The 9,403-nt window shown below is 50.4% G+C and overlaps 1 protein-coding gene across 1 annotated transcript; it reads left to right on the top strand.

Annotated features, from left to right (window-relative positions):
• The first annotated feature begins 8,637 nt into the window (after positions 1-8,637).
• Positions 8,638-9,196, top strand: LOC149343172 (uncharacterized). Its single transcript, XM_089542318.1, has one exon. The coding sequence runs from the start codon at positions 8,689-8,691 to the stop codon at positions 9,136-9,138; it is 450 nt and encodes a 149-aa protein (XP_089398444.1). The 5' UTR covers positions 8,638-8,688; the 3' UTR covers positions 9,139-9,196.
• Positions 9,197-9,403: the final 207 nt, after the last annotated feature.

The raw sequence follows: 9,403 nt of genomic DNA on the forward strand, positions 1-9,403 counted from the left end.
CTCGTTCGCTACTCGCCGCGGTGGTTCAGCGGCTGGGCGCTTGGCTATAGCCGGAGTACCGGTCCGAACACGGCCGTGGCGGCCGCGTTTTGATGCTTGCAAAACGCAAAAGGCACCCGTGTGTTGTGCATTGTCAGTCAGTGCATCTTGAGGATCCCCAGGTGCATGGTCGAAATTATTCCGGAGCCCTCCACTAAGGCGCCTTTTTTTTTCCTTTTTCTTCTTTAACTCCCACCTTCCCCCCTCGTCCGCTCCGGCCAACGTAGGAGCGGCCAACATTGGGAGCGGCCACGTGACAGTGGTGTCTTGTAGATGATACCCTCCATGCAATCACACACCTGTTGGCATGCCGTGTGTGACAGCCTACATTTCGATTCACTGATATGGGTTCGTCAGCCTACGAAGCCTGCCCAGTTTAAGGGGGTGAAAGAACGACATTTGCATTGACCCATATCAGGGAATCGAAATGTAGGCTGTCACACACGGCATGCCAAAAAGGTATGTTGATTGTATGGAGGGTATCATCTCCAAGATACGATTGTCATGTGGCCGCTCCTGTACGTTGGCCAGAGCGGACGATGTGTAAATGATAGAGTGCGTGAGCATGCCATTAATGTACGAAGGATTCGTGAAACTCTTGCGATTCACTGTCGTGATTGTGATTTCAAGGGCGGCGGCCACTGTGCTTCTGATTTTGAGAGATGTATTACTATTGACAACCATCGCACACAGATCACAAGAGAGATACCCCAGTCAAAAAAAACCATTGGAACCCATTGGATTTCCAACTGGTTCCAAAAGGTTCCAATTGGACTAGTTGAGTTTCCAACTGGTTCCAATTGGAATGGTGTTCCAATGGATGGTCCAATTGGACTGTCCAATTGAACCATGGTCTAATTGGACTATCCAAATGGACCATTTGGGTTTCCAATTGGTGGGCCCAATTGGTCTTACCCGTTACATCCAATTGGACCGCCCAACTGCACCCAATTTTTCCTATGAATGTTTGCAGTTTTGACAAACAAGGTAGAACCAATATGGTTCCTATAATAAGAAATATCAGCAGCTTAACCTACTAAATTGTACTCATCATCTGCACCACCACTGCAGCCGAAATTAAATTAAATAACTGCGCTCAGTGGGCGAGCGCCACTGGCCCCAGCATGAGAGCCTCACAAATGGGGTATATAAGTTGCAGCAGAAGTATGTTATCTGGATGTACATATTGAGCTAATATATGCTACTAGTCCCTGAATGTTGCTTGCGTCTGATGTATTTGTGCCTGTTGACTTTGATTTCCATAAAAACATGTTAATCTCAATTCCGTAGAACAATGTTCATTGGCACTAGGCACGACATCTCCCTGCAGTCCTCATAAATGAGTTTTCCTTTTGCATATTATAATATGCTCAGTTGTAGAAATATTTGTCCAAGATTCTAGAGCATATTATTCACAAACATTTAGCTACCTCTCTCAATGAACATAACATAATTTGTGAATATTTTCTGGGTAAAATAACTGCCTGGCCTAATGGGTCCAATTGGCTAGTCCAGTTGGGTCCAATTGGTCGGGAGTCCAAAAAACACCACTGGAACCAATTGGTTCCAATTGGGAAATCCTATTGGAACCAATGGGAATGTCCAATTGGTTCCAATGGTTTTTTTTTTTTTTACTGGGACTTGAGGCGCTGCAGATGCGAGGGGAGATCAAAATTTTTTGCAACTTGGCTATAACCAAATATCTGACCGTGATCGCCCTAAACATTATGTTTAGGTCATCTCTGCAGCCAAGGAAGGCCTGAATATCAACGTTTCCAGCTCGTTACTTGGTCTGCACCAGTCATAAAAACACAGGGTCCTCCCACGATTTCAAACTCGAGCATTGGAGCGTAAGTTTTTATGCAAAGAAGGAAGTTTTGCTAAAGAAATCCACAGTAGGATGATGAATGTGTATTGCCTGCAGTTAATGTCCTTCGTATGCTACAGCGACTCGGTGGTTCAGTAAGTTTAAAGTGGCTTTGTGCACGTGGAAGAAAGACGACCCAAGGCAAGGTCGGGGCGGTAGACCACTTCAACTTATGCCCCAGCGACTTTCGAGCGAATGATGGACTCCATTTTACGCGGCCTGAAGTGGACCACGTGCCTGTGCTACTTAGATGACATTGTCGTCTTCGCGCCTGATTTTGAGTCGCACCTTCACCGCTTGGAGCACGTGTTGACATGTTTAACTGCCGCGGGGCTCCAACTTAATCTCAAAAAGTGTCGCTTTGGCGCCCGCCAACTGACAATTTTAGGTAACGTCGTCTCTAAGGACGGCGTGCTTCCTGACCCAGCCAAACTTCGTGCCGTCGCTGAGTTCCCCAAGCCGTCGACTCAGAAGGAACTTCGCAGCTTTCTCGGCCTGTGTTCTTATTTCCGACGTTTCGTCCGAAATTTTGCCTCTATCATCGCACCACTTACGAAACTTCTTCGGGGCGCCAACAACCTGTCCGATTGGTCACCTGACTGCGACGACGCCTTCATCACCTTACGCCGGCTGCTCACAGCGCCTCCTATTTTACGCCACTTCGACCCCACTGCTCCCACTGAAATTCACACCGATGCCAGTGGCGTTGGCCTCGGCGCTGTCCTTACGCAACGTAAACCCGGATTTCCCGAGTATGTCGTTGCCTACGCGAGCCGTGCACTGACAAAAGCGGAATCCAACTACTCAGTAACCGAGAAGGAATGCTTGGCGATTGTTTGGGCGATCGGAAAGTTTCGCCCTTACGTTTATGGCCGCCCTTTCGATATCGTCACGGACCATCATTCCCTGTGCTGGCTGGCCTCCTTGAAAGACCCTACAGGCCGCCTCGCTCGCTGGGCCCTACGCCTACAGGAGTATGATATCCGTGTCACCTATCGCTCCGGCCGAAAACATAACGACGCCGACGCATTGTCCCGCTCTCCACTGCCGCCAGACGTTGTCTGCCACTCGCCAACCGGTTGCGCTTCGCTGTCGTTTTCAACAGATACCATGGGCAGCGAGCAAAATAAGGACCCCTGGATATCTTCGCTTGTACGTTTTCTCTCAAATTCCTCGGCGGCACCCGTGCCTCGTGCCCTCCGCCGCCTGGCTGCTCACTTCGCAATTCGTGATGGTCTATTGTACCGCCGCAACTACGTCCCTACCGGCAGGAAGTGGTTGCTTGTCGTCCCTGCCCATCTGCGGTCGACATTCTGCGCCCTGTTTCACAACGACCCGCAGTCTGCTCATGCCGGCGCCTTTAAAACATACACGCGACTCCGTCTCTGCTATTATTGGCGCGGTATGTCCACCTACGTCCGCAAATACGTCCGCTCGTGCCCTGACTGTCAACGTCGCAGGCCGGCTCCTCACCACTCAGTCGGCCAGCTGCAGCCTCTCCCTTGCCCTTTGCGTCCTTTTGACAGAGTTGTAATTGACCTCTACGGCCCCCTTCCTTACACTGCTGCTGGCAACCGCTGGGTTATTGTAGCCGTCGACCACCTCACGCGTTACGCTGAAACCGCGGCTCTTCCTGCTGCTACGGCACCACACGTTGCCTCTTTCATCTTGCATCACTTCATTCTTCGCCATGGAGCGCCCCGAGAACTGCTGAGCGATCGTGGGCGCGTTTTTCTGTCCGAGGTCGTGGAATCTCTTCTCAAACAGTGTACGATCACTCACCATACCGCCACGGCCTACCATCCTCAGACTAACGGTTTGACGGAACGGTTTAACCGCACCTTGGGCGATATGCTGTCGATGTACGTGTCTTTCGACCACTCCGACTGGGACAGGATCCTGCCGTTCATCACCTACGCCTACAACACCGCCACGCAGACCACCACCGGCTTCTCGCCATTTTTTCTCCTCTACGGGCGCGAACCTTCCTCACCACTCGACACAGTACTTCCTTACCGGCCCGACGTGTCCGAGTGCACCACTCTTTCGGAGGCGTCCAAGCATGCCGAGGAGTGCCGTCAGCTCGCTCGGTCGTTAACATCCGGCGAGCAGGGGCGTCAAAAATTCCGTTTCGACACAAGCCACACTGATGACAGTTTTCTACCCGGCTCTCTCGTCTGGCTTCACGTGCCGTCTACCTCACCTGGCCTTTCGTCCAAACTTCTCCCCAAGTACCACGGACCTTACCGCATCGTAGAGCGCACTTCCCCGGTTAACTACATTGTCGACCCGGTGACACCCTCCACAGATCAACGCCGACGCAGCCGCGAGACTGTTCATGTGTCACGCCTGAAGCCGTACTATGACCCGTGTGTGTTGTCGTCTCCCTGACTCGCCAGGGTGGCTTCGCCTTCAGCCCGGGGGTGATTGTAAAGAGGAAGATGAGCAGCGGCGGCCGCCGCTCCGCTAGCGCGCGGCGCGAGATCGCTGGCTGGATGACCGAAGCTCGGACCGGCCTTTTGGCTATCTGTCGCTAAGTTCCTTTCCCCGGAAATCCTGCTACAGGACCTTTAATTCAGCCCTTATCACGAATAATCGCCGAATCAAGGTGTCCGAGGTTGCCGGAGAAGGTCTTATGGCAGTGCTGTCACTATCATCCACGATGATTTGGGTATGTCGAAGGTCTCGGCACGATGAATACCACGTAGCTTCAGTGCAAGATCGACACCACCGCCTGCATTCATCAAGGGAGCTTTCGCACCTCTATTCAAGCGACCCAGAAGATTTTCTCTCGCGCCTTGTGACTGGGGGTTAGACGTGGCTGTACCAGTGGGACCCAGAATCAAAACAGCAGTCTAGAGAGTGGAGGTATTCGGAGTCCAATCCCCAGAGAAAATTAAAGACCCATCGCTCAGGGAGGAAGGTGATGGCAACACTTTTTTGGGACGCAAAGGGGATTCTGCTCACTGAGTACCTTGAAAAACAGTAGGACAATGACAGGCGAATATTACGCCAACGTGCTCCGAAAACTGCGTGAAGCCAATTGTGGGAAAACGCCTAGGATTGGAGACAAGAGGTGTCCTCCTCCTGCGCGACAACTCCCCGGTTCACAAGTCTCGTGTTGCCCAGGCTGCCATTCGAGAGTGTAGCCTTCTACCATCTGGACCACCAACCCTACAGTCTCGATCTGGCCCTGAGTGACTTTTATTTATTTCCACATTTGAAGAAACGCCTCAAGGGAACGAGTTTCGATGACTTGAACTCGCTTCAAACTGGAGTGGCTTGGGAACCAGGAAGAGTTTTGTTTGTTTGTTTTTCAAGGTATCAAAAGCCTTCCAGGAAAATGGGAGAAGTGCATTAATGTGAGGGGAGATTATGTTGAAAAATAATTTTTTTTTGCAAGGTCTGGCAGTTTTTCTTACATGTGAGTTGCAAAACTTTTGGTCACCCCTCGTAGATGGGATGGGCGGTGACTGCGTAAGCGCGCCTTCAGTCGCTCTCTAGCAAAAGGGTATGTGTCCCAACCACCTGATTACTCGACTTTGGTGTTGTAAGCCATTTTTTTCCCCTTGTTTTCCTTGCTTTTCCTTCCCCCTTCCTATTATGTTCCTATATATTTCGACCGAATAAAAATTCAATTGGAAGTTGGTTGGTTGGTTGGTTGGCCTCAAGTAGAATGGCACATACCCACTACGGGGGAGTGGCCAAGACACAGGCGGTGAACTGTTGGAATGATTAGGAGTTTTAGAGGAAAAGGAGTATTAATAGGGTATAGGCTGACAATTTGGACGACGCAACGGAAGGGGTCCTGTTAGCTGGGAGATCGAAGATGGGACGACGGCTTTATGTGCAAATTTGAATGCATCATATGGAATGGTTCCATTTTGTAATGACTGAAAGAGAGACAGAAAAAAATTATAAATAAATAAATAATAAATAAAATAATATTAATAATAAATGAACTGTTTGATAATCAGAAAAATGAAAAAAGTAGAAAAATAAATAAGTAAAATTAATATTAGCATGGGAGTCGCTGTTTCTAGAAGAAATTTTTGAACTGCACAGCGCGCACTCCTGTTGCTTCGTCCAAGCGAAGTAGCGCCAAAGGAAAGAACAACCTCAGTGGACACAGGCAGACCCAGCTGGTGAAACGGAATTTCTAATAGGCGCCTCCTCTAAGAAGAGAATCGGCGGCAGAACAGCAGGTAGTGATCCACTGTCTCAGGCTCGGCACAAAATGGGCACAGTGAGAAACCGCCAATCCAGATCTGGGAAGGTAGAAATTTAGCAGAGGAACTCGGCATCGCAAACGCGTGAAAGAGACCTCCAGTCTTTGCTACTCCAAGGGTGCAGAAAGTGCTGATATTCGGTAGATGAAGTGAGCGCCGAGGCTGAAAATTCCTGAAATATTGTGTAACTGCGAAACCTCACCGCAGCTGTATATGCGCAGGTTGCTAATTGGGTTCTATTCACGATTATATAATTTCATCTGGTAGATTCCTCGGCTAGAATGTGAATTCACAACTTTTCTTTCTCCGTATTTTTTGTATTGTACAAATTCTAGCTCTACGTCCCAAATTTTAGATTTAATTATACTCCATTCCCTGTACATGAATGTGTTTGTATCTGCTATGCACCCTGGCCAGTCCCCCGCCGTGGGTATGTGCCATTCAGCCCGAGGACATCATCATCATCAAGTTAGCGCTTGTCAGTGTCTTTTCTCGTCTTCATTCTCGTCGTTTTCTGCGTGTTTGTTTCTTCCTTCATTTGTTTCTTTGTTCGCTCGCTCGCTTGTTCATTTCCCAGCTCCAAGCAGGGACGGCGCCAGGGAATCTGTAGTGGGGTTGCGAGAAGAGCGGAATTAGGTTTTAAACAGGCATATATGCCACTGGCATTGCTGCTTATAATTATAAAATAAATAAAACGCTGCGATTAAGAACATGAGGCACTCGCTCTCCACTCATGTGCCCTAATACAGCCTGCATTGCCAGGTAACATCTGCTTTGTCAGCGCTTAAACGCAGCACTCGGCTACTTTTTATGCGGCCAAGCAAATTTTGGGGGTGGCCGCCGCCACCCCTCGCCTTCTCTTGGCGCTTTAATTCCAAGTCATCCCCAACACAACGAGCTCAAACGGACACGTGCGAAGTGTACGCATGGAAGAAGAAGAAGAAGAAGAAGGGGCAAAGAAAAATCCATGGCAGTAAGTTGCTTTCAAGCCTTGTCCGTCGGAGATAAAAGCGCATGGCCGTTTCTTTTTTGCGATATTTGCTGTGTAATAACACTGTCAGGGGCTCCTTCAAATGTGCGGCTTGCATTGCTGCGTCTGAGAAAAAACATCTGAGTAAAAGTCAGGTGCGGCATTTGCAGAAGGGCCCACGCAGCGAATTGCTCGAACTGCTCCGCTCGGGACCAGTGTTTTTCAAGTTCGTTTGCACTCAAGTGAAGAAGGGTATCTACACCAGCGCGGCAGTGACAGCTTGTAAAGGTGTCGCTTTCGATGCAAACCCTTCTACAGTTATAGCTGCTTTGGCAACGCCGAATGCTGCAGAGCGCCTATAGTGGCGAATTAAGGCTCCACTAATTCTGCTTATGACATCTGCAACCGCGCTTCTTGCAATGCCGAATAAGCCCTCTCTAATTAAACTGCCCAACCTGCCAATCCTGGCATACGTACTTCTCCACTTCAGGAGTGGTCATTTCATTTGACTTGCATCCCTGGCTCAGAATGTGTCCCGGACATGCATGGAACACGATGCGCTGATCCTCAGACGTTGTGGGCCACGATCAGTGAGTTCGATGCTGTAGCTTCTCCGTGTCCCTAGCCAAAGTTCACGAACCAAAACCACTTAATTCTTGCTGGTTAGCCACGTGCCTCCCGATCTTCTGCCCATACTCAAATGTGGGTGACGACTTTACCATAAAGGAGAGGCGCTTCGTCCCGAGAAAGACGACGGGCAATAAAATGGGAGGAGGAGGGGAGGGGTGGTTCCCCCCTCCCTGCCTCCCTTCCGCAGCCCCGTGCGAGAAATTTTCAACGGGAAGCCACACTGACGCCCATATTTTTCAACGACGAATGTTCAAGAAACGCTCTGTATAAATATAGAGCCAATATCCCCCCCCTCCCCCGATTTCTTCAACAGTTTCCCATCAATCCGCCCCAGCTGTACCATCCGCATAATCTGGTCGTCATGCCGCACGTCTATATCCCTGAAATCTTTTCTTTGTTGGGTATAGCAGAGCATCTGGAAGGCCGCCACTCCTTGTAATCACGAAACACGAAAAGTGCTGGCAGAAATCTAAAGATAATCTACGCAAAGCCGTTCATCATTGAAACGAAAGGGCAATCTTATTATGCTAGTAGTCGACGAAGTTTTGAAAACCTTCTTTAGCATGTGCTAACGCAGTGACGCTATTTGGCGACAAAAAGAGTTCTGCTGCGATTAATAACGCGTACCAGATGGAATTCTTTTACTCCTCGTAACTGTGGTGATATTAAATGCTAGTATTCAGCTATAAGAGTACCACAGATTAGATCTTTGCCTAGCAACAGTGCAGAAGAAACTGCTGCTTCGTCTCGTGTGCCCCCCTCTCCTGTACCTCTGCTCCGAGCCCGCATGCATGCTGGCTGCGGTAGGTCGGCTCGTCGAACCCCGTCTAGAGCGCCCCATAAGCGACAGAGCGAGCAAGCTTCAGTGTGAGCACCGCTTGCAACGTGCAGCGCGACAGGTTTCAGTGTGGTTTTTCATTCTCTCCTTGCAGCAGTTCGTGCACATCCCCGTGATGGCCGCGTCCAATTACTCGCCGTCGCCGCCCGCACCCACCGTGTCGATGAACACGGGCAGCGCAGACGCCCCGCGGCGACGTCGCGAAGATACCGTCTACACATGGCCCGAGCTTCTGGAAGAGGCTCGACCGCCCGGCCAGTCGCCCATCGACACCGCCATCGCCGTCAGGAACCGCACGTACAGCTTACTGTATGTGGTTCTGAGCGTCACGGTCGTCGTCCTGCTGGCCGGCATCGCCTCAGTGCTTAACTGGCACCACGGCCTGGGCGTCGCCCTGATCATGACGGGATCCGTACTCGCGATCGCCTGCTGGGCCGTGTTCCTGTGCAGCTGCGCCGAACGGTCGCGCATGTTCCTCGCGGCCATCATGCCCAGCTACTTCTCGCGCTGTGCGGCCACTGCCGCACACCGGGGCCACGTTGACGTCGGCGACAAGCTCCTCTGATTCGAACCAACCAGGACGCGGCCTCTGCGTTCGATTCGGCACGCTTCTGAGGCCACGTGTCTCATAGTTATTTCCCTCCCCAGTCGTATAGCTTGCAATATATACGACTTTTATTTTCTTGATCAAGCTTCCACTTGTTTATTTTCAGTATACGACCTCGTTAATTCGAGCCCAGTTAACTCGGGAATCAGGATAATTCGGACTGCCCGCGCGGTCCCGGTAAGTTTGCATGCTCGTTACTGGGCTCGTGCTGGCCACTTTGGAC

Source organism: Amblyomma mixtum, chromosome 5, assembly GCF_055824585.1.
Source record: "Amblyomma mixtum isolate Tamu chromosome 5, ASM5582458v1, whole genome shotgun sequence".
Lineage (NCBI taxonomy): Eukaryota > Metazoa > Arthropoda > Arachnida > Ixodida > Ixodidae > Amblyomma > Amblyomma mixtum.